Here is a 26,971-nt window from a genome sequence, read left to right on the forward strand (position 1 = left end):
TTAATGCAATACCATTAATCAAAGTGATTCATGCCAATGAAATGAACAACTAAACTATGGATATATCAAGTATGTATAGATCCATGTAAAATCATTCAACATACTTATGACGTCATAAACTATGTACAAATCAATGCAATACCATTAAATGCAGCCAACTCATAAACTATGTATGGATACATGGAAGATCAATGGCAATCATGGCTTTTATCTATACATAGTTGACATATACATAGTTTATCATGGTTCAAATCTATTTAGCAAAATAGTCCAATACATGTTGTAACAGTTTGTTTAGAATTTATTTAACAAAATAGTAAATATATGCTCACTAATGACTCCTAGTATAGTATTGTGAGAGATCAATGCAATACCATTAATCAAAGTGAATCATGCCAATGAAATGAACAACTAAACTATGGATATATCAAGTATGTATAGATCCATGCAAAATCACTCAACGTACTTATGACGTCATAAACTATGTACAAATCAATGCAATACCATTAAACGCAGCCAACTCATAAACTATGTATGGATACATGGAAGATCAATGACAATCATGGCTTTTATCTATACATAATTTATCATGGTTCAAATCTATTTAGCAAAACAGTCCAATACATGCTGTAACAATTTGTTTAGAATCTGTTTAACAAAATAGTAAATATATGCTCACTAATGACTTCCAGTATAGTGTTGTGAGAGATCACTAATTAAATAGTCAAAATGTGCTCAATAATGAGTTCCAATATAGTGATGTGAGATTAATATAGTTTCAGTTTAGTGCTATTAGAGATTAATGCAAAACCATTGAATAGAGTAATCATGCAGCATAAGTCATTGCAATCCAGTTAGTAGCTGAAATAGCTAAATGGTACCAAATGTAATTGCAATCCACTCCACTCTCTCCACCTCATCCATCATCAAGAACCCTTTGGCTCTTTCACGTTGAAGCACGAAGGTATCATGTGCTTTCACGAAAATTGCTCGACTCAGTTCAGGGACAGCTTTGAGAGCAGTATATGCAGCAGTCAAAATATTATCATCTTCAGATTTATCCACTTTTACAATCTGAGGCTTAATGAGGCCATCTTTCAGTTCCTTCATAGTTTCGCATATCGCATCCAATGATGCAGCCAAAGATGTCTTCTTCCTCTTTCCCCTCCTTGATGATGATGGTGGAGGAGTCCCTCTAGTACTTTCACTCGACTGATTGGAATGATATAACTCTTCATCAATATCTGGTTGGTTGTCAAGAGGTGTACCACAATTGGTATCATCCTCATCAAGCACATTAAATGCATCGTTCATAGGGTGCCCTTCTTCAGCATCAAGGGGTGTTGTAGATGCGAACCCTTCAGCAATGTCATTACTGACAATTACAGCCAACTCATTGAAATATTGGAAAGGTGACCTCTTATACATTTTTGCATTTTTGAATTCTCTCCTCTACATATAAGCATTAATAGATGGATTAGGTTGTAAGTTTTTCATTATTAAAATAAGAAGGGAAAATTTCTTCAATGAAAAGAGTACAAAGATCATCCTACCTTCAAAAGGTCATCCCACACTGAATCCTTAGCATCCACAGTTTGAGTTTCTTCATTCCAAGCTAACCCACTTGTATTTTTCAAGTCCTTCATTACTTTATATCCTACTTTCCATGTTTTTAGCTTATTCTTAAAATGATCTCGTGACAGATTCGAGTTCATCACTGCATTGAATGTCCTCTCTATCGCAATCCACGCCTCTTTTTTAAACCCACCTTCACCTTTCCGTCCGAGATGGACTTGTTCAAGGAGCAAGTCTAAAAACTTGCGTTCCATCGATTTTGTCCACATTTTCTTCTTTCAAGAAGAAGATTTGTTGCTCACAGCGAGGGATCCATCTATATCACTCAAAGTAATGGGAGAACACATCTAGTTCACATGATCAAATCCGTCCATGCTCATCATGAGCTCGGTATATGCCATTGTGTACTCCTTCCTGTATTTCATTTAAATTTGAAGTAGAAAATCTTTAACTATCAATTTGTAATATGTCATAATGGAACAAGGCTAACATATTGAATAGGTAAACATATTACAATTTAAAGTAATCATACGACTGAAATTGAAAGTTATTGCTCTTTAAATTTAAATGGAATGCAGCAAACAGTAACATCATAAAAATAGGATTTTCAATGAATTCGTTGTTCTCTTCTTACTAGTGGGCTTATGATCTTCATCATTTGGTACTCCTTGCTGTATTTCATTTAAAATTGAAGATGATAAACTTTAAATATTATTTTTTAATACATCCTAATGCAATGAGGCTAACATTTAATAAACTTGAAAGAATTTAACTGAAGATGATACACATTTTAAGCAATAATTGATGATAACACATCAACATCAAAAAAAGTACCAGTAAGACAAAATGGTGATATCAATGGCAAGTAAATAGTCATGAGCCCCATTATGAAGCATGTTATTGTACTTTCTCAATGCAAAGATGTATAATAATTGTGCTTTCTTGCATTTAAATCAATGTAATCTATATTTCAAGTTGAATTGTGTATTGCAGATATGATCAACAATTTTTGTACATAATGTAGGTGTGAAATTGAAAGTCAATGTTCTTTTTATTTAATTAGAATGTAGCAAAGACTGATATCAGAATAATGAAATCACACACCATCATTGTATATGCATACATCAATTTAATCATATAAAGCACATTGCCTTCTAATAAATCATTTATTCTCGAGATCTATAATCTTCCCACATCCTATTTGCTATATCTTCTCGAAATTGGGCCCACTCATTTCTAACCTCCTGAGACAACCCATATGTCTCAAGCAGTGGCACCTCTATCCCATCACGATCATCTTCCTCTTCAATAGGTTCTTCCGATGGAAGGCCATCCTCTATCGTAATGAAATTGTGAAGTATGCAACATGCTAAAACAATATAGGATTGTGTCATGATATCATAAGATGTTGCATGTCTTAAGATTGGAAAACACTGCTTCAGAATACCAAATGTATGTTCTACTACATTTATAAGAGAGGAGAGTTGATGGTTGAACAACTCATGTGCAGAGTTTATTGGGTTTTCTCTTGACCACTCTTTCAAGTGGTAGCGTGTACACCGATAAGGAGCGAGAAATCCAGGTGCATTTGGATATCCAGCATCCATGAGATAATATTTTCCTATATAAAGAAAGTATATTGTCAATACTTGAACCATTTAGCATAACCTTGAGTATATTAAAATGTGATTTGGCTTACCAAGGGGAACTACAAGTGGATCTGATCTGGATAGAGCTGAGGCTAGAACACGGCTATCTGCAGCAGAGCCTTCCCAACCAGCAAGGCAATACTGAAACTTACAATCAAAGGAGCAGACACTCATAACATTTTGTGATAGGTTCCCTTTTCTATCACGATATTTACCCTATATGTTGACATCAACTCGCACTGGAATATGGGTACCGTAGATGGCTCCAATGCAATCCTGTGGGATATGATACACTGATCAAATGCATGCTCAAGTAATAATAAGATAAGGACAACATTCTAGACAATAAACCTGTAATAATGTGTGATTTACCTTGAAGAGTGGTTCAAAACGATCCTTCCCACTAATTTTAGGAGGAGTGCCTGGACTAGGTGGTATGAAGTAATCTCTATGAAGGGCTAAGATAGCCATCAAAACCTTGTGGAAGTACCGACTGACTGTCTCTCCTGAGTGCCCAAAGTTATGGGCAATCTTGCAGTTCCTTAGATTGTGCCCAAGGGTGTGGAGGAACATCACTAGTTGTTCCTCTAACTTCAAGTGGATCGTATCTCTCAAGCTTCCTTTCAGCCTCAGAATACGAGCTAGAGAAAAGAAGGCTGCCCTACTCATCCAAATCTAATCATGACAATCCACCTCATTCGAATGAATAATGTCTCTACAAAAGGAATTTCCTTTTCTTATTCGTTTACCCATTTGACTACCTTCTCGGGCTACTAGTACTTTGGCTATGCCAACAAAAGCAAAAAGAATTGTGAGAATGTGGGTGTATGTGGTCTTCTTAACTATGCTTCCTTGGACCTCTATACTCTCCATAGGATCCATCAGTGACCTGAAAGGTGGACAATTTAAACACTATCAGTTATGAAATATCAACTATCACCTATCGAGATACAACATGATTATTTGCTAGCCTCATTGCATTAAGAAGTCAATTATTTATTCAAATACAGCAAGGAGTACCAACTATCGAGGATCATAAGCCCATAAAGAACAAATTACAATGTGTCATTATACTCCATGTAATCTATCTATACCAATGAAAGCATAATATTGATTCCATTTGTCTATATGTATACACACATGTATGTATATATGTATGTGCACACACATGTATGTATGCATGTATGTACATACACACACACATGTATGTACATACACACACACATGTATGTATGCATGTACGTACATACACACACATGTATGTATGTGTGTATGTACATACACACACACATGAATGTATGTATGTATGTATGCATGTATATACGTACACACACACACATGTATGCATGCATGTACGTAGACACACACATGTATGTATGCATGCATGCATGTACACACACATGTATGTATGTACACATACACATGCACAAACTATAACTTGAATTTGGGCTTTTATGAATGTGTTTTAATAAATCGTCGGGTCTGCTGAAACTGAGGCTCGTCTTTTAGAAGATGAAAAGTAGCATAGTTGGCAATGGGAATAGAGTTTCTTTCTGCATTGATCTATACATAGTTTGAAATCATAGCTTTTATCTATACATAGTTTATGACCTCATAAGTATGTTGAATGATTTTGCATGGATCAATACATACTTGATATATCCATAGTTTAGTTGTTCATTTCATTGGCATGATTCACTTTGATTAATGGTATTGCATTGATCTCTCACATCACTATACTGGAACTCATTGGACTATTTTGCTAAACAGATTTGAACCATGATAAACTATGTATAGGTCAACTATGTATAGATAAAAGCATGATTGCCATGTTTTGCTATTATGATTGGCACTATAATATATACAAGTAATCACATGATCACATACTGGAATTCATTATTGAGCACATATTGATTATGTATAGATAAAAGCCATGATTGCCATTGATCTATACATAGTTGATCCATACATAGTTTATGATTTGGCTCTATTTAATGGTATTGCATTCATCTCTCACAGCAGTACACTAGAACTCATTACTGGCAAGAAATTGTTACAAAGTTTAGTTGTTCATTTCACTGGTATTGATCTCTCACAACACTATACTGAAAGTCATTAGTGAGCATATATTGACTATTTTGTCAAACAGATTCTAAACAAACTGTTACAGCATATATTGGACTGTTTTACTAAACAGATTTGAACCATGATAAACTACGTATAGGTCAACTATATATAGATAAAAGCCATGATTGCCATGTTTTGCTTGATTGGCACTATGATATATACAGGTAATCACATGACCACACACTAGAATTCATTATTAAGCACATATTGAGCACATATTGATTATGTATAGATAAAAGCCATGATTGACATTGATCTATACATAGTTGATTCATACATAGTTTATGACTTGACTCTATTTATTGGTATTGCATTCATCTCGCACATAAGTATACTAGAACTCATTACTGGCAAGAAACAGTTAGAAAGTTTAGTTATTCATTTCACTGGTATTGATCTCTCACAACACTATACTAGAATTTATTAGTGAGCACAAGTTTATGACTTGGCTCTATTTAATGGTATTTCATTCATCTCTCACAACAACATACTAGAACTCATTACTCGCAAGAAATTGTTACAAAGTTTGGTTGTTCATTTCACTGGTATTGATCTCTCACAGCACTATAGTGGAATTTATTAGTGAGCACATATTGACTATTTTGCTAAATAGATTTAAAACAAACAGCCAAAAACTATTACAAAGTTTAATTTTTCATTTCACTGGTATTGATCTCTCACAGCACTATACTCGAATTTATTAGTGAGCACATATTGACTATTTTAAAAACAGATTTGAAACAAACAGTTACCACATATATTGACTATTTTAAAAATAAATTTGAAACAAACAGTTACGTTTGAATGAACCAAAAAAACTTAAAAAAATCCAGTATGCAAAGGTGGGTGTGAGAGGAGAACCATTTATAGCCACCGCTGTTCAAAGTGGAGAAGAGAAATCGCAGAAAATGCCACGGCCACAGGAAACCACGACCACAGAAAACCCACAAACCAGAAACCCTCGCAAACCACGGCCACAGAAAACCCACAAGCCCAACAAACGTAGCAAACCAGAAACCCTCGCCTTCGCACAACAGAGCACGAAAACAATACAACCGTCGTCTTCCAAAATTCCCAATTTGTTCTTCCAAAAACCTAAGGCGGATTCGGCGGACCCGACGATTTATTCAAACGCATTCATAAAAACCCAAAACCTGGTTTTCATTTCAACTTCCACCTATTTCTTGGAAGAAATTTCTTCCAATTTTTGAGCGAAATTGGCAGATGAAACCCGAAACCGGATTATGCGTTTGATGAACCAAACGCCACCGTTTTCTTCCATAACCTGGTTTTGGCGCTAAAAACCCTATTCCGTGCCCGGTATTCCCATAACCAAATGGGGCCGATGAGAATGGTAACCCCAACATCTTCTTCTGCAAAAACATTTCGATATTTTCCCACCTTTTAGCAAAACATGCCAGCTGTCCATCTGCAGTAACGGTAACTCCAATATTTTGCTTTGAGACTCGCTCCTTCTCTCGCATAGAAACTTGCAATGCCTTCTGTTTGGGCAGTGCAAACATGACAGCATTCATATTTGGCAGTGAGACGGTAACCATCGATCATATTTTGTGAGCAAAGCCTTGCAATGATATTATTAAAGGACTAAATGAAACAATTTTATTGGCTCTTAGTAAGAGTTTTAATCACCATTTAAGTTCCAACCCTAGGCAAAAGCTGCCTGCCGGGACAGGAACTAATAATAATAATTGCCGGACCGTAGTATAGCGCAACTTGTTTGTTGTTTGCATAGAGACCAAGGCCGAACAAATGCAAAACAAAACCTAGTAAACATTAGCCCCCACCGTATACTTTAACCCATGCTTTCGAGTCTTTTTCATTATGTAATATGTTTTGAAGTTGATTTTTCTTTACATCTGCCAAACAACAATTACTTCTGTGATCTCTCCTATTGTAATGAGCGTACACTAATGTTCATTTTGGAAAGGGAATTATAGGACTAATCTCAATCAATGTAACAGGTCTTTGAAGTCGAGTAGAATTTCTCCTTAGCAAGGAAATTTCATTACTTCTGTCAATTTAACTCTACATAGCAAGGAAATTTCCATTGGCTTGCAGAAAATGGATATTCATTGACCAGAGATTATGATTTCAACCGTTCATTGAAAAACTATGGAAATTGAGCTACACAAACCACTCAAATACTGTGGATTTCTATTAAATTACCATGTTCGCCTGCATTAAACCTGAAAGAGGCTCTGTTCATTTCTGCGAAAGCAATTTTCTTATTGGAACTCTATCCGGCAATCATGCTTCGCCCTGATTTCGCTTTCTTTCTATGTGCTCTCACAATTTTACTTTTCATGCTTCCGCTGTACTGCACTTCTCTCTCGGAAGACGGAGTAGTACTCTCTAAAATGAAAAAGGGAGAATGGGTGGACTCCTTTAGTGCTCTGAGTGACTGGAACGAGTCTCACAGAAATCCATGCGCCTGGAAAGGAATTACCTGTGATGCATTAAATAGCGTGACCACTGTTAATCTCACGGGTGCCTTGATTTGTGGCAATCTGACTTCAGCTGTATGCGGCCTTCCTAATCTCACCGCCTTCATCCTCCAAGGAAATGATTTCAGCGGTCCTTTCCCAACCAGCCTCTTACATTGCAAGCGTTTGAGGAAGCTCGATTTGTCCAGTAACCACTTCTCTGGACCGCTGCCTGCTCGTATCTCCGAATTAAGGGAGTTGAGAGAATTGAACCTATCATACAATGCTTTCAGTGGCTCTGTTCCTCCAGCCTTTGGAATGCTGCCAAAATTGGAAGCTCTCTTCTTCCACGACAATCGTTTGAGTGGGGCGTTCCCTAATTTTGTAGGGAATTTGACGTCTCTGAGGAATTTCACCATTGGCGGCAATCCTCTTCATCCCAGTGTTGTACCGACAGAGCTCGAGAATTTGAAGCAGCTGCAACAGTTATTGCTTTATAATTGTAGTCTTGAAGGCCGAATCCCAGCATTCTTGGGCAATTTAACGCATCTGGAGTTGTTGGATATGCGGCACAACAATCTCTGGGGCGAGATTCCTGCCAGTTTAATGGGGCTCTCAAATTTGAGAGAACTGGTTTTGTATGAGAACCACTTGTCCGGACAAATTCCGGCGAACATTGGCCAACTGAGAAGATTGACCTATCTGGATCTCTGCACCAACCAGCTTCACGGCACAATTCCCGCCAGTATTACCGATCTAACATATCTCTGTGAGCTTCAGTTGAGCGAGAATCAGATTACGGGACAGATACCTGCTCGGCTCGCTAGGCTACGCTACCCGACCACCTTGATGCTGCACGACAACAAACTCGAGGGATTGTGGCCCCAGAGTTTTGGCGCGTACTCTGCTTTTGTTCAAGTCGACGTGACCAATAACAAATTGGAAGGCCCTCTGCCAAAGAATCTGTGCATGGGAGGAGCCCTCTATTCTTTGACTGCCTCTTCAAACAATTTCAATGGCTCCCTGCCTTCCTCATATGGAGACTGCCAATCTCTACAGTATCTCTACCTCGACGACAACCAGCTGAGTGGTGAGATACATCGTGACGTATGGAGTGCATTCAATATCAAGGAGCTGCGTCTTCACGACAACAAGTTTGAAGGAAAGATTCCACCTGCAATTGGCGAAGCGAAGAATCTGACTCGATTGTGGATAGGCAACAACCAGTTCGAGGGAACAATCCCTGCTCAAGTTGGGCAGCTGATAAATCTCCTTGTGTTTGAAGCAAGTGGCAACCGGTTGGAAGGAATAATCCCTTCCCAATTTGGAGAGCTGAGAAATCTCACGGAGTTCAAAGTGAGCAACAACAGATTGTCGGGCTCTATTCCCCGCGAGCTCGCAAGCTTAAGTTTTCTTAATATTCTCCAGTTGGACAACAATTTTCTGTCAGGAGAAATCCCCGGGGAAATATTGCTGCACAAGAAGTTATATGAGCTCAATTTGAGTTACAATCGACTCACAGGGGAGATCCCAGCATTTCGGAGCAACATTGACAGTCTCGACTTGTCGAACAATTTACTGTCTGGAGGAGTGCCTGCCGAATTGGGACAATTGAAGCCCCGCGCTTTCAATTTATCGAACAATCAGTTGTCTGGGCGCGTTCCTGAAGGTCTGGACAATTCGGCTTACAAGGAAAGCTTTCTGGGCAATCCGAGACTATGCGGGGGTCGGAATTTGATGCTACCTCCATGTTCCTCTCCACCTCAGAGATTGGCAACCATTCTGTTGCCGACTCTACTGACAGTAATTACCCTAACCTTGTGCTCCAGTTGTCTGTGCTTTTGGTGTCTCGGGAAACCAAGTGATGCGCCTGGATCGTGGAAAATGACTTCGTTTCATTCCACACGAGTGAATGATTCATACATCCTCCGGAATTTGAAGGAAAGAAACGTGATTGGATCCGGGAGTTCTGGAAAGGTTTACAAGGTCACTATGCAGAACGGGCAGGCGGTAGCCGTGAAGAAGATGAGGAAAAGAAGCAGATCAAAAGGAGATCATAAGAGAAGAATTGAAAAGGAGGAGAATAACTTTTTGGAAGTGGAGGTGGATACATTGGGATTGATCTGCCACACCAACATCCTAAATCTGCTCTGTCTCATATCAAGTGAGCAGTCCGATTTTAAGCTGTTGGTATACGAATTCATGCCCAACGGAAGCTTGTTCGACTGTCTACATGGTGGCCCAGGAAATATGCAAGAAATGGTGCTGCCATGGAATATACGTTATCAGATCGCTCTTGGCGCAGCTCGAGGGCTTTGTTATATGCACCACGATTTCTGTCCTCCACTGATGCACAGGGACGTGAAATCTAGTAACATCTTGCTGGACGGGAACTTTCTGCCCAAAATTGCAGATTTTGGAGAATCCATAGCGCTCGATAGGTTGGGCGATGAGCGTGTTGTTTCTAGTTATGTAGGGTCGCATGGATATATAGCTCCAGGTATGAACGCTTTGTCTCACTGAAATTTACTTAATAATTTAGTTATCCTTGATAGAATATGTGATTCTCTGATCTAGATCTATTTATACAACTTTTCTGGGTGAAACTGTGGCATGTAGACTACGCGGAGAGGTTAAAGGTGAGCGAGAAGAGTGATGTATACAGCTTCGGAGTGGTGATGTTAGAGCTGGTGAGCGGAAAGAGAGCGACGGGAGAGGCGGAGTATGGAGAGGGGGTGAACATAGTGGAATGGATACAGAGCAGAAATTTGATGGGAGTAGTGGATGAGCGCATAGCGGACGCTAATTGCGTAGAACAGATGATGCGCGTCTTACGCGTGGGTTTGATGTGCACTGATAGGGTGCCCAACCGACGGCCTTGCATGAGAAGAGTCGTTGAGCTTTTGGTTGCCTGCGGAGAGGTTAAATCAACATTTCACCGTATGGAAAGTATTAATTGGATTGCCGACTGCGACAGCGACGACGAAGCAGTTTACTTTGCAGATTGATATACAAAACAATGGTCCAGTTTTCCCCTTCCAATCAATCCTACTTGGATTTCTGCCATGTGCCACGATTAGGCAGCTCTTCTACTTGTGTGTATTGTACATCTTTCTACTTTGTGTATTGTACATCTTAGTCTTTATGTGGGTATTTTCCAATGTAGTTAGTGGGATGTAGCTATCTTTCACACAAAATGTATCTTTGATAAAAATTCTAAAAATTGAAAACATCAATGGGCACTTGGTCAACTGGTGAAGTAGAATGGTTCATAAAGAGCCCACAAGGAATTGAGTCTTGCTGATTGGTAGCTTGTGGGCCTTGTGCCTTCGCTGGGTTGCCTCACAAGTAATCCAAAACAACAACAAAATTAAGAAAAATTCCCCAAAATGTTCGACTTTTGATACATTAAAAGCATATAGTGTTTTAACATTTTACATTATTATAACATAGTGTATTTTCTTGAAATTTCAGCATGTGTTCTTCATATCCAAAACAACAAAATTAAGAAAAAATCCCCAAAATGTTTGACTTTTGGTACATTGAAAGCATATAGTGTTTAACATTTTACATTATTAAAATATAGTGCATTTTATTGAAATTTCAGCATTTGTTCTTCATGATGTGTATATTTTGTACTCGAAAACAACAACAAAATTGAAAAAAAATCCACAAAATGTTTGACTTTTGGTACATTAAAAGCATATAGTGTTTTACATTTTACATTATTATAACACAATGGTTTTACCTAAAATTTCAACATTTGTTCTTCATGATCTGTATATTTTGTAATCCAAAACAACAACAAAATTGAGAAAAAATCTCCAAAATGTTTGACTTTTGGTACATTAAAAGCATATAGTGTTTAACATTTTACTTTATTATAATATAGTGGATTTTACTGAAATTTCAGCATTTGTTGTTCATGATCTGTATATTTTGTAATCGAAAACAACAATAAATTTGAGAAAAAATTCCCAAAATGTTTGACTTTTCGTACATAAAAAACATATGGTGTTTAACGTTTTACATTATTATAACATAGTGGATTCTCTTGAAATTTTAGCATTTGTTCTTCATGATCTATATATTTTGTAATCGAAAACAACAGTAAAATTGAGAAAAATTTCTAAAATGTTTAACTTTTGGTACATTAAAAACATATAGTGTTTAACATTTTACATTATTACAACTATTTGCAGATATAAAAATAGACCACTATTGTCTCAAAGGAAAAGTATGTGTTTTAGATGTTTGGAATGTATGGTTTCATTAATGATAAATTAGTTTACTCTAGATGCTTCTAAATCTGATTGTGTGCAAGTTTTTCATCATCACACTTTATGATCCATTAATTTCTCTCTCTTATTTCTCTTGTATCGATGATGGATCTTTAAGTGTGATCCAAAATGTTGATAAAAAACACACAAACAATTAGATCTAGAAATATTCAGACTATACCTATGGATTGTGGAAATTGGTATATTGTATAAATAAATTAGTTACTAGTACTTGTGCTTTATTAGATTCAAGGGATAAGCCAATAGGAAATTAAATATAGAATTTAAATTCATTTTACTCTGATCCATTTGCAGAAAATAAAAAGTTCAAATTTTATATAAAAATATTAATTTTCTGTAATAATGAAACTATTAATAAAGAAATTTTTTATTAAATATTTCTAATAAATTTTACTAGTAATTATCCTTTCATAAAAATAATAAGAGGTCATGCACCAAATATTATTTTTGGAATAAAATCAAATTGAATGTGAGAGACTTGCACTAGTAAGATTTCTAATATAAGCATTTGTCAAGATAGTGAGGTTTTGTGACTTGTAGATATTGCATCTATGGTTTTAATGGATTGAAGATATCACATTGATAAAAAAAAAATCATAGGAATGTATGTAAAATGTGCAGACATCAAACAAGGGTGTACAAATAACATGATATAATTTAATATTACTTTATGGAATACATTAATTTAGTGATAGATAATTTAAAATTTATTAGAAAGGAATTACAAAACATCGAATTTAAAACATTCAATCAAATGCATTATATAAAAGCTTGAAGAATAAAGAGGAGGCACATAATTAAGTTGTGAACATGATTTGTAAATTGAGAGTGTATAGGTATCAGATCATCAGATCCTTTTAGTTCATCCTCACATGCCTTGGTTAATTTTAGTCCTCAAAGTTTTCATATTGCACATAGAGCAAAGCTACTTGAATTCTTATTTTTAAATTTATGGTTTGATAACAAATGTATGTTGCCAACTTCTAAAAAAGATATTGAATTCTTGGACTTTTTTTTTTTGTTCCTGCTACTTTTTATTACAAACTTGTATTTGCAAAAATGGAAAAACTTGTGTTTAGAAAACAATAAAATAAAATGTGTAAAATGCATAATCGATGGTCTAAAGATTTAAAAGTAAAAGGACCTTGTTGGTGGAGTGTATGTGAATCTCAATTTGTTGCTCTAAAACAAAATACAATTAGTGTATGTTTATACAAATATCAAATAATTATTTTTAAAATGGAAAAAAGAGAGAAAAGAACATGATAACCATTTTTTTTTGTTCATTTCTTATGGATCAATTCTAATATCTATTATCAACAATTATATTGTAGATCCATTATACTTAAGTTATTAATAATTAAAAGGTTGACCAAGCTTGTCTCTCAATTGTTCTTCTCTACTCTTGTTTTCTAACATTATATCACGAGATCCTTTTAGTTCATCCTGACATGCAAGGGTTAATTTTCATCCTTAAACTTTTCATATTGCACATAGAGCAAAGCTAGTTGAATCCTTATTTCTATTTATGGTTTGATAAAAATGCATGTCATCCACTTCTAAAAGTGATATTGAATTCTTGGACTTTTTTTAATCCCTGCTACTTTTCAATACAAACTTATATTTGCAAAAATGGAAAAAAAATGTATTTAGAAGATAATAAAACAAAACGTGTAAAATGCATAATGAATGACTTAGAGATTCAAAAGTAAAAAGACCTTGTTGGTGGAGTGTACATGAATCTCAATTTTTTGTTGTAAAAGAAAAAATATATAATTAGTATATGTTTATACAAATTCCAAATTATTATTTTAAAAATGAAAAAAGAGAGAAAAAAAATGATAACCATATTTCTTGGTTTTGTTAATTTCTTATTAATTAATTATAATATCTATTATCGATACTTATATTAAAGTTCCATTATACTAATGCTGAAAAAATAATTGAAAGGTTTCCCAAGCTTGTCTCTCAATTGTTCTTCTCTACTCTTGTTTTCTTACATTATGTAACTCTTGCTACAAGATTAGGACTAATTTCCTTAAGATGCATCTTAATATTGGTTATATCATTCGTGGTGATGAAAGAAGGGATGATTTTTTTTTATCATCACTTTAACATGGATCCTATCAAAGTTGTGATAAGTCCTTTTCTTAGTTATCTTAGCTACTACTAAGAAGGTACCAAAAGACTCCATAATAGCTAAAAAATCCTCAAACTTTTAGAATTCTAAGGGGAGAATTTGAAGGCATATACAAGTAGGAATAACTATCCCTAGATTCTTTTAAGAATTAAAATTGGGTTTTCATTTGCAAAGAGAAAGTAGATCATGACAGTTACTCCCATGGGTCCAACCTCCTATTAAAAAATTCTTATTAAGAAAAAAGAAAAGAAAAAAGCTACTGGACATGTCATTAATCATTACACTACACATGATATTCCATTGAGAAGAAACCCATTTCATTAACTATTCAATAAAATAAAAAAGGAGAGGAGCTTATCAACTAAATATAAGTTTAACTCTTCCATTATCTCTTTTAAGATCTTATCAAGAACCTGAACATTAGTCCCATTAACCTTGCAGGAAGTGTTGTATTGGGAAAAATAGGTTGAGTTTTATTTTTTTATATCAACTAGCACCCAATGACCTGGCCACATAGGTAAATCAGTGATTGTATTATTATCATGCATAAAATTCATGTAACTTCATGAAGTTACCATCATCTTTCAAAATGATATTATCATATTGCTAGGTATCCTTCCATTCCCTTGGACACACCAAAATTTTCTTGAAGGATGACAAAAAGAATGGAGGATTGTGTTGAGCACCACATTAACAAAGATCCTATAAACTTAGTATATTTGTGAATTTTTTAAATCTATCTCAGCTATAGACAAGAGAATACCAAAGAAATTGATAATAGCTTGAAAAAAATCCACAAAATATTACAACTAGAAGGAGAGACTTGGCATGAAAATCCTGGTAGGAGCAGCTTCACCTTGTAATCACCTAAAAATGCGTTGATAGACTTGAAACCGTATTTTATCCTAATCTAGATATGCTCCTAATTATGCCAACCCAATTACTAACACAATTCATCAAATCTACCATCAAATAGTCAATGTCAATCAATTAGTTCCTAAATCAAGCATCAAATGGCCTAATCTATTTAAATAAATCAAAATTTAAATACACTTGGCTAAGTTAATTAATAAAAAGGTATTAATAGGCCAAAACCTACAACACAATGGTATTTTTTTAGCCTCTTATCCGAATTAAAAAAAAGCAAATAAAGTAAAAATAAATTTATAAACCCCACTAAAAGATCTATCATATTAAAGGGTACAAATGGGCAAGAAAAGGATACATGGACCAATTAGGGTGAATCACATGGATCATTCCATGGTACATCCTAACCCTCCCTCAACTATGAATCTCAACCCCTCATTTGACCTTAATTCCTATAAATAAGATGGATTTGAAGCTCAAATAGTTCTCCTCTAATTTTCATGGTTATGATGCCAAATTCATGGTCCTCTCTCATCTAGATGTCTTGTTGTGATGCTGAAGTCATGGCCCTTATATTTAGATTTGCATTGTCATCATAGTGAATTACTAGCTTACTTGCATTGTATTTGTTCAATTCTTAGTAATTAGAACACAATTTCATTCAATTTGGTAAATGAAAAAAGTATTTTCACTCATATTTCATAAATTTGATTGAATCTCTCATATTAGGCACATATTGTCCAGTGATTCAGAACTCAATTCTAAGGGAAATTAGGCTCTTGATCACACCTTTCCTAATTAGATAAGGATAGGATGATTTCTAGAGTTTTTTGTGCTTTCCTTTGATCTATTTGATGTACTAATCCTAATTATTTAACATCCTATTGAAGTCTTTTGTATTCATAGGTACTACATTTTTGACACACAAACCTAAACCTTTTTTATCATCAAAATTGGTTTTCCATTTTTAAAGAGAAAGGATATATTGAGAATTACTCCCATAGGGACAAGGATGCACCATACAAACATAAGGTGAATCTTCCTTATTAATAAAAAGGAAAGAAAAAAAAGTTCTCATAGACATATTATTGGTCCTTAAAATTCCATTAAGAAGAAAACCATTTCATTAACTAGTTCATAAAAAGGCACAAGGAGAGGAAGTTACTCACTCTAGAGAGATATAACTTTTATTGTATCTTTCATGATATCATTAGGATCCTAAAAAATAGTAACATACACCAAGTAGGAAGTGTCATAAGAGTTAGTAGAGGTTAAATTTCCCATTTTGTATTGGTTGACAGCCAACAACTTGTCCACATAAGTGTTTAGCATATTCTAATAAAAATGAGTCTAAGGAAATGCAAGGACAACCAAGAAGATGATGATGACCTTCCTAGCCCAAACCAATTAAAAACTCCAAATCCTAGCTCCCTTAACCAAGACCTGTAGTGAGATCTACTGTATAGGAAAGGAGGGTGAGTAAGCCATCTTACAGTTGCCACCCACATATCCCATCAGTGTGTTGATATATAACTAGAAATAAACAAGATGTCAAAAAATACATTACTAATATGCACTAACTATAAAAGATAGACTTGAAGGATACCTATGTTATTCTATTGATAGTCGCATCCTACCTTTTATCAAATAAATATAAAAGAACAACAAAATAAACTGTATATAAGTTTTTTTTTGTTGATAGTTCTATTAAAAGGTAGAAATTTTAATATCTAAAGTTCCACTTTTTTTTTTTTCTATTATTCATCATATCAAAATTATTCAAATGTATTTTATCTTCTTGAATGTCTTTACCATAGAACCATTCCCGCAATGATCAAATTTTGATTTTTCTAAACAAAATGTTCAAAAAATATATTAATTTTTAAGGATATGTTTATGATAAAAGGTGCGTGCAATTGTATTTTTTCTTACATCAATCTAGATGAAGTGAAGCAAGGAGATAGTGAAAGGAGGAAACACTATAAATGATCTTGTCTTATTTGCTTGGTTTGACTATGAATTAAAATAGACTAGAAATGGATGTGTGTTTCAATGTTTATCTCTATGCTGACTATGAAGTAGTGCCTTCAACACTACAAGAGAGATGCAAATGTGCCTTGTTCTCATAACATGGAGATACAATTTTCCTAGAGATTGATGAAAAAATGGAATGTGAGTACTATTGTATATCTTTCTGCACCTTCTATGGCAATTCATCAAATTTAGCGATCTCTAGTGAACGTGGAGCATTGGAGTTGTGATAATGTGCAAGTAAAATGACTTCCTTGGAGACTAGCAGGGACATCGAATGTAACTATTATTGTCACAAAAGCTTGCACCCTTTTCCAAAGTTTTTATCTAAGGACAACCTTGTGAAACTTAGAAACAACCTCCAAGCTATGAGACTTGAACTATGAGGTTGACACTTCGAAGAAGGCTGAATTCCTCTACTATTAGGACGTACTTAAACTATTCTTGAAGGGAAAAGGGAGAAGGAATACATGAAAATAGCTACCTAATCTATTCTAAAGAGGTGATGCTTCGAAATAGGGTGTTTAGACCAAACTTTTCCCATTCATGCACAATACCATTATTATGATAGTCCAAAAATATATGGATTCAGACTTGCTTTAATCTATTAACTACATAGAGATCAAACAAACACATGAGTGACACACGGAAAAAATGCTTCAATTCTTATCATTGATGGGCCAACAGAGATACACAAATGCAGATCATAGATATCCACAATACATCAAAGAGAGGCAGACAAAGGTTGCATAGTACAACAATGGTTAAAGGAGATAAGATAGAATGTCATACAATTTAGAGGCAAAGAGAGAATTTATAGTAGCATGCCAAGGCAATGCCAAAGAAATAGAGAAGATCTAACCCTAAGAAAGAGTACAACATTTTCTTTTATAGTGCAAGCATAACTTAGATAACTTCCATTCTAAGATAAAATTCAACCACTACAATCAAATCTACAGATAATAATCACTACAAAACTGAAAAAGATTTGAACACAAATCCATGTATGAGAATATAACTTCTTCACCAAACAAAGCTCTAAGAGGTCAGGAGCGACAATTATTAACTTCTGACTGAATGGATGGATCAACAGGTGGTAGTGAAATATGTCTTTGCATTTATTAGTCCTAGGGAATGATGAAAGTGGTTGTAGGAGATTGAAAAGATTGGATTCAACATCAAGGAGCTACTTCTATTGCCATCAACTTGCCAAATCGACTGTGTTATTTGGTTAGCTAGAGTTATCCATCAAGCCTTGCCATGTGGACCAAATATCTATCATCATTTTACTAGTCTGGAAGTAGTTAATTTTATATCTCATGTTTGACCAGCTATGATTGCAACCTCCCAACCACTTTTCCTTACTAATAATTCTTGCTTGTGAAACTGCAACCCACTTATTATCATTTCTTCATAGCCCACCTCTAGGATTTTCCATTAATTTTTGCAACCTTGTGAAGACTAAGATCTTAACTGCACCCATATTATTGCCACATTAACTCGAGGCTCACCTCCTATCCTTGCAACCAAGCACACAATAGATAATCGTGTGATCGCAACTCAAATCTTAGCCTCCTCTTAACTTGTTGCGACCATGTGCTAGCCATAGATTTTAAGGATCTAATGGTGCAAAGCATGTTATTGAAACACTGAAGGCTTGCCCCTTTCGCACTGCCATGACTTGAGCCATGGTATGTTAACATAATTGTATGATTAGTCGATAAAAAAGTGAAGTAGGCATTTGCCACCCTAGCCTTGGTTAAGCCCACTAATGCTGTGATGATGTGAATCATAAAGAAATCATGCCTCCACAATTCTGACTTTGGTTAGCACTTAACCAACTATGACCTTGCTAATCACATGGTCATGACTAAAACAATTATAAGGCATGATATGAAATAAGGAATATAGCCAATATTAAATCATTTCATGAAAAAGCTCTAGGTGATCGTTGAATGGTTTATCAATTAAATTTGATTATTTGGCGAGAGGGCATTTTGGTTAACAACTACCTTTGTAAATGTTTGTGCATCTTGTATGATATTTCTATAATGCCCCACCCAGAGATCCTTGGAACAAGGATGAAATACAAGCCAAGATATATTTTTCTTTAAAAAATTATGAGTGCACATGAAAACATCATATATAGATCACATCGATCGCAACAAAAGACTTAACCACCATCCTAACAACCAACAAACCTCTTGATGCCACTACCCAAACTGATACAAGACAATGAGAAATAGAAATGCAAAATGAAAATAGAAAAAAGAATCTAAGATCTTCCCAACCAAGGAAAATTAAGTCAACCCAATGGGTACTAGAATTAGCAAAAATCGATCCCCAAAACTAATAGAGACACCTCCTTTTTTCATGTGAGGACCAACATTAGACAAATTTTCACATGAAGATGTGCAACATGCCACACAAGAAAATACCTTTCTGCATGAAGATGTACACCAATGACATGAGGAAGTGCTTGGTCGTACAACCAAGACACCCAAAATAAGTGTAGGGTTTCGCATGAGAAACTACCAAGCCACGCGAAGAAACCCAATACACCAAGCGAGATCTTGCATCCTCCCATGAGAAAGTGCAATCTCATGGAAGATCTCAAGACAACATGCTAGAAATAAAACTAGTAAAAAGCTAAGAAAACTAGGTTACAAGTTCCTTCACATTGGGGAGTACTAGATGCACATTTCAAGGCAAGAACACTCAACAAAATAGTTAAAGATGGAAACACAATCAATCCATCTAACAAGAAGTGAAGGGAAAGTACAGAAGGAAACATCACAATGTACTGAAAGAAACATCACACTCAACAGAAATAACATCACGATGAGTGGTACTACCACTAGCACATTTGAGCCCATTTTTCAATCATTATTGGTTGAAATTTCAACACAGGTTGGTCAAAATTTGGACCAACCAATTGGTCAAAAAATTTCACATCAAAATTTCGATCAACATACTGGTTGGTCAAATTTTTTACCAATCTATTAGTTGAAAACCTTCCAGAGCCATGGTGCAAGTTCTACCAGACAGTGGTCAAAATTTTGACCAATGCTTGGTCAAAAACTACTAAGTAGAAAATAGCTAGGCGTTGGTTGAAATTTTGACTGATGATGGTAGAAAATACCCATGTGTTGGTCCAAATTTGAATCAATGATGGTAGAAAACTACCAGGCATTGGTCAAAATTTTGACCAACACCTGGGCATAAATTTTTTCAGGCATTCTATAAAATAGTTCACATGCCTTGTGTATGATTTGACATTTTGCATGCATCTTGCACTCTGTCATTCGACTAATGATGGATTATAGAGAGTGATCTAAAACAATGATGCTAGAAAAATACACACAATCAAATCCAAAATAAAATTGCATTACAAATAGATTGTGGAAATCTAATATTGTTAATTTTGCATGCATGTCTACTAGGACAATCACAACTTAAACATATATTTCAGATCACTCTCTATAATCCATCATCAACCAGATGAGAGAGTGTGGGATGCATGAAAAATGTCAAATCATATGCAAGGCATGTGAACTATTTTATAAAATGCCTAAAAAAAACCAATAGTAACTAATGAAATCACTTTCCATACAAATAAAGACATGATTATCACCTTTTTCCATACGTAAAGAAGGTCTGCATCGTACCAGTTTATAGCCCTTGCTTCCTTTACATCAAAAACTTCTTCAATCCCATTGTCAAAGGTGAAAGTAGCATTAGCATTTTCATGGTCACTTCCTATCAAATTGAGCTATACTTTATTAAATTTTAAATTCTAATTGCTTATACTTACTAGCTATTTTTACTAATAGCTACAATCTTTACCGCAAGAAGCAAAGTATAGATTACCTCAACTCTTTATGTAGGCTTTGAAGCAACACTTTTAACAATTTGAAGTAGAGGCTCCATCAAGGGTTGCATCTAAGAAATCAATCATGTAATCTAATAGCTTAAAACTCATATCCATAACAGATGTAATAAATCTCTAAAAATTGATCTATAAAATATTAAAATCATTGTAATGTAAAACTTAACCCAAAGAGTTTGAATAGCTAAATTTACCAGTATCAGAATGATGTAACAAGTAGGGTGAATGTTATTCAAAACACAATAAGAGTTACAAACTTAAGCAGTTTAGGCAATCTAGCCCATCAACCATGTCAATACTTCAAGGATTTGGTTTGTTAAGACTATCTTCAAGGCTCCCTAAATGAAGGATTTGGCTTCATAAACTATAAAACATTTGAACTCAAGGATTCTAAGACTGCAACACAATTTCAATACCCCAATACAACACTCTCTCAAATTGTTCCAACATTCCAATTCTTTACCCTTTAGGCCTACTGCATATTTGAAATGGGGATGACTTTGGTTTTTCCCAAGATATGTGACAATGTAATGATACTCACTAATGCCTTATTTGGTGTATTACAACATATCATGGATTTCCTCATGTTTTTTTTGGATTAGCACAACTACCCTTGACTAGTACCCTATTTTTATGCATAAAAATGACTACTTTTCCAAAGAAATTATCATCAAATGATATCCAATCAACCCCAACTCCTGTAGAGTGACTCATTACCTCTTCAATTGCTTAATCCCAAAAGGAATTTCTCTCCAATATCCTACAACATCAAAACCTCCAAACTAGCACTCCCAAACCCTTGAACTAAGGCTTCCTCAATCCCCCAATTACACACACTTCCAATCCCAATTAACAATGGATTCGCCTTCACATGAACATTGTTCAATGTCTCTAGTCATCAAATAGACCCCTTGTTCAAGTAGAATGTCTACTATTGTACCCGATCATGCATTTTTAATGCACTATCATGTTGTTGTTTAACTGAGATCACTCCTATCTTGTTTAATCCTACATGTGCCTGGTTAGTAACTTATAATACATGTAAATTCTAGTCATTTCATGAATATCGAGCCCCCATACTCATGGAATGATTTCCATTATTCTTAAATTCTATTCCAACAAGTAAATAGTTAAAAGAAGTCACTGGTTCTACAACTGGTGTGACATAAAGTTTAACACAATGTGGAAAACATCAATTAGAAATGTGGATGGTTAATAACTCCTATCAATGCATTAATAAAGCAAACTAAATTGATTTGAGACTCCAAAGGATCAAGGAAATCTTGTAGAAATTGAAGTTTTATTGCTTGTGGTATTACACCAGTCCGTGATGCAGAAGCTTCTAATATACCCTAAAGGAACCCTATTCAACTCGAGGATTCAACAACATCTTGGAATCTCTTCAAGGAACTAGAGTTCAACTCAAGGTTCTATAAGAAGTCCCCGACTTTGGGATATCAACCAACACTACTCTATAACAGGTTCACTGCCCTGATTCATTTTAAATAGCTTTCAAATCTATATCTCACAATAGCAGGCTCAACTCAATATAACAATATCAGCTTCGTATTACCTCATGTGACTTTCACTAAATCAAACTCACCAATTTGCAAATGAAAAAACCACTACACAAGATCTCCTTTGTGGACAAATAAGACAATGTTTCTCGAGGCATAACCAACTTCATTGACGTCTTGGATTTATCAAGACCCGATCGTACATATCGCAGGGCCAGTTTGGATCCATCTTAATATCTTATCAACATCAAATGCGAATCCAAAACATTAAAAGCTTTTCATACCTTGCTGTCAGTTTTCCACCTGTTTCATGCCGAATGCCAAAAGCGCTGACACCTTATTCTACCACCTTTTTACAAACAAACTGCATTTTCAACCCTCAGACAGTAATCAGGTTTCCCTTCATATTATTGATTTACAAATCAAGAAATTTCCATTGGTTCTCTTAACCAATTCTTCTTTCTTACAAACAGTTATAGAAGCCGATAGTTATGGGAAATGCAAAGGAAAACAACAAACCCATACATGTTTGCTCCATCATCTCAATCGAGATTGATATAAAGAAAGAATCATCCCCAACAGTAATGATACAACATCAAACTTCACACAGCCGACTTCATAAAAATATTGAATACGAATTCTTGAAAAACTATTGCTATACTCAGCCAAACATGAAACAATACAACAAATTATTCACTCAAGGAAACTCCTTTGATACTAAATCTTGAAACCGATTACTATTATCTTCTTCCACAACAATCCACCTCATATTTGTACCATGAAAAAGAACTAAACATAGCTAGTGCAATTATCATCAAAACTTCTAGAGGTCAAGACATCATTTGTGTCCTCGAAGAATGGTTTATCTAGTGAACCTATCAAGATAATTATAGAGCAACTAAAGAGGGCACCTATATCTACAAAAAATGAGGTTTCCATATGATACTTTATTCACAAAGCTAAAGAAAATCTAGTTAGAAGATGCAAATATGAGTTAAGCCATGACTATCCATATGAGTTAGGTGACAATGAGATGCAAATGTAGTAATTGAACTAGAAAACATGGATAATTTAGTTCATGGCCAGTGTAATTAGATCTTTTTTCAACACAAGATATGTGGTATTCAATGCGATTCATCATAGATATCTTAAGTACTCAAATGATTCAATAAATTAATACCCTAGGTTATCACATGCATATTAGAATTTACAAGCTTTGATGTTCATAAATTATATATCAAGAGCTTCTTTTGATGTTGCACCTATGTGGCATTTTCTTTTGATATGACAGAGGGTCAATTCATGCCTACAAGGATGAGGTGCAGCTAGAGCTAGATTGAACAAAAATTAGAAGATTGTGAGTTGATTTTGTAGGTCTATGAATGCTCAGCAGTCAGATCTCACCATTTCCATCTCAGGGCATTCCTTGATTAAAATAATTCTAGTCCATCATTTGTAATTGTTAAGCTCTTTGCTGATTACATTCTTTTATACCTCACAAGGTTCTATTATGAAGGTAGAAAATAAAAGCCTTCAGCCTCAAATAAATCATATCATTAAGTAAGATCTCAAACCAAAAAGGTTGTCTCTATAAATAAATAAATAAGCATTCATTTGTAAATAGACTTCAACATATAGTCTTTACAAACATAATTAAATTTATTGGTCAAACTAGGTCATTCCAAGGAGAATAAGTAATTTCACACTGCCTAAAACTCATTATTTGATACATATTGAAAAACATTACTAACAAGTCATAAACCAAACAAATGACAGTTGAATCATATACAATAAAAGATTAGATGACTTCAAAAAATTTCTTGAAGAGAATGTTATTATACATTCTCCTTGAGTAGGACCACATGTTATATTATTTGTATCTAGACAAATAGGAAAAACTGAGAATAATGTATGCATTGACAATGTCAATTTGAGACAAAATTCATGAGTGCCCTATGTTATGCCTCATTCACAATCTGTAAAGCTATAAGCATTAAACACAAAAAGAGAATGTTGAACCAAAAGAAATAAATGCTTCCAAAAAATATATATTTTTCTAGTTAGTTTAATCATTAACAAGCCAAAATATGTATTGGTACACTTCAGAGACATTATTTGACTTATACATGCAAACCTCTCATAGACTGGAACCTTACACTACAATTTAATCATTAAAAAAAATACATGAGTTCAACCATCATTATCATCATCATTTATCTCTATAAAAATAACAAACCCATGAATTACACCATCAAAAGCCCATCCAATACTTATTCAAGGAAGGCCATAGTTGTAAGGGCATTCAAAGTAAGAACCTTTTGCATCGCATCCCTTAGACATTTTAACAACCCTTAATGTGTTGTCATCCTACACAAGACTTAAGAAACTATTGTTACAATTGAAATTTGAATTTAAAAAGCCAATCTGCAAGTAAGATATATATTTGTTGATTCAAATTCTCTTCATAACCCAACTTCATTAACTTTTATAAGGAGCAAGTGTTTCCTACGAATTCCTATGAATTGGAACTAATTATATGGATGATGGAAAACAAAATATAGAATAATACAATGAGAAACAAGAACATGAGTTAAGCAAGAAAAATTCTAATTTATTCATTCATAAATCTCCGTGAATGGATACATCAGCAACATAAAATTCTAGATTCCAAGTTGTGAGTAGTTGCATGACAATAAGACCTAGTCCACATATGCATGAAAAAATGTTAAAGCATTATGTGGAGGTGCATATATTACGTATCCCAACAATGGTGAATAGTACACTTTTGAATTTATATTCACAATGACAACAACTCAAAACTACAAATATCATCATGATCATCTTTAGTAGGCATGTGTGAAGCTGTTAAAATTCTTAAGATATATTTAAAATACTTGCACCTTGTATTGAAACTAGTTAATATAAAACCAATAATTTAATTATAAAATGTTAATATCAAAAACCTGAATCAAAAAATAGGGGATGGAAGAAATTCTTTAACTGCAAAGTGCAACAATTTTGAATGGGATATATATTATTATGGGAAACTTCTAGAATTCAGTAAGAAATTTTAACATATTAATAAATATATTTTCAAAACTTAGCAGTATCCATAACTTATAGTTAAAAGAAAATCAAAACAATCTTAGCTAAATGCTTTATAGAAGAAACCTCTACCCACAAAATCCTCTATAGAAGAGAAAGATCTCTCACATGCAATCTAGCTATAGTTTGGGGACATTATCTGAGTTATTCATACAAACCTCTCATAAGATGAACTTTTAAAGTGCAATAGAATTATAAACAGAAACTAAGGTCATCCAATGATGCTGATATAAAGGAGAGCTGAAATAGGGGAGCATAAAATACATTGGAACATAGTCAAGAGGTCCTGAGTATTAAATCTATGTTTTTCCTTATTGATTAGTAAATTCAAAGCATAGCATGAAATTTATCTTTATGACAGTCTTCCATACCAATAATAAACCAATAGATCCATGAAAGGTCTAATTTAAAAAATGAAAAAGAGAAACTCATTCTAAGATTTTTTCCACAACCAAGTTTGAGAAATACTCATTGCTAACTACTCAATCTAATAATAGAAATTATAGACTTGATATTGGCAAATTTATTTAGAAATACCCATCACTAACTACTAAATCTAACAAAAATAGCAGACTTGACATTGGCAACTTTAGCCAAAAATAGAATTATACTAATTACCAAGATTATAGGAAACCTTAAGGCATAAAAGACCATATACTAATTTAGTAATTAAAAAATGCAGTTTTTATCAGTGTGCAAATCATGGTATCCAATTTTAACCAAAAGTATCAAAACTAACCTTCACAAGATCCCCCAATTCCTAACTACACTCCAACTTGTCCTTAGCAAGCCAATTGTCCAAAAGGTTCTTTTTGTTCTGATTTACAATTAATCATGATAGTTTCAGAGACTCAAATGCATTTAGCTTTCCTTTTGTCAATAAAGTACCAAAATACTAGAGAAGTGGTGGTGTTTGCCCTAGTTGTACTGGAACACTCTGTAAAAACATTGGCAGTTTCTTTAATAATAATTTTGAGTATAATATTTTTAAATATTGAACCCTTGTTATTTATTATACCTACTTCTGATAGGATATATCTTTGATGAAATCAAAAACTACTTGGAACTTTGCTACAGTGTCTGGTGTATGAAGAATGGCTTGAGCAGATTCTGCTGCAAGTTCTACTACTTCTTTATACTTCATTTGAGAAAAAAACTCTTGGAAATGCTAGACAACCTACATAAAAAACAAAAATATACAATTACAACATCATTTCAAACTGATTTGATCTTCTTTGTTTATTAAATTATTTAAATATAACTATTTCAGAGGTAACACAAACTTCCTATTCTGAAACGTTGTCTTAAACATAATTATTTGTAGAA

The 26,971-nt window shown here is 34.4% G+C and overlaps 1 protein-coding gene across 1 annotated transcript; it reads left to right on the forward strand.

Annotated features, from left to right (window-relative positions):
- The first annotated feature begins 7,351 nt into the window (after nt 1-7,351).
- On the forward strand, nt 7,352-11,046 carry LOC149538374 (uncharacterized). The gene is made up of 2 exons (XM_089799709.1): nt 7,352-10,295; nt 10,415-11,046. The coding sequence occupies exons 1-2, from the start codon at nt 7,622-7,624 to the stop codon at nt 10,801-10,803; spliced, it is 3,063 nt and encodes a 1,020-aa protein (XP_089655835.1). The 5' UTR covers nt 7,352-7,621; the 3' UTR covers nt 10,804-11,046.
- Nucleotides 11,047-26,971: the final 15,925 nt, after the last annotated feature.

Source organism: Cupressus sempervirens, chromosome 9, assembly GCF_028749045.1.
Source record: "Cupressus sempervirens isolate cs-2001-9-10 chromosome 9, ASM2874904v1, whole genome shotgun sequence".
Lineage (NCBI taxonomy): Eukaryota > Viridiplantae > Streptophyta > Pinopsida > Cupressales > Cupressaceae > Cupressus > Cupressus sempervirens.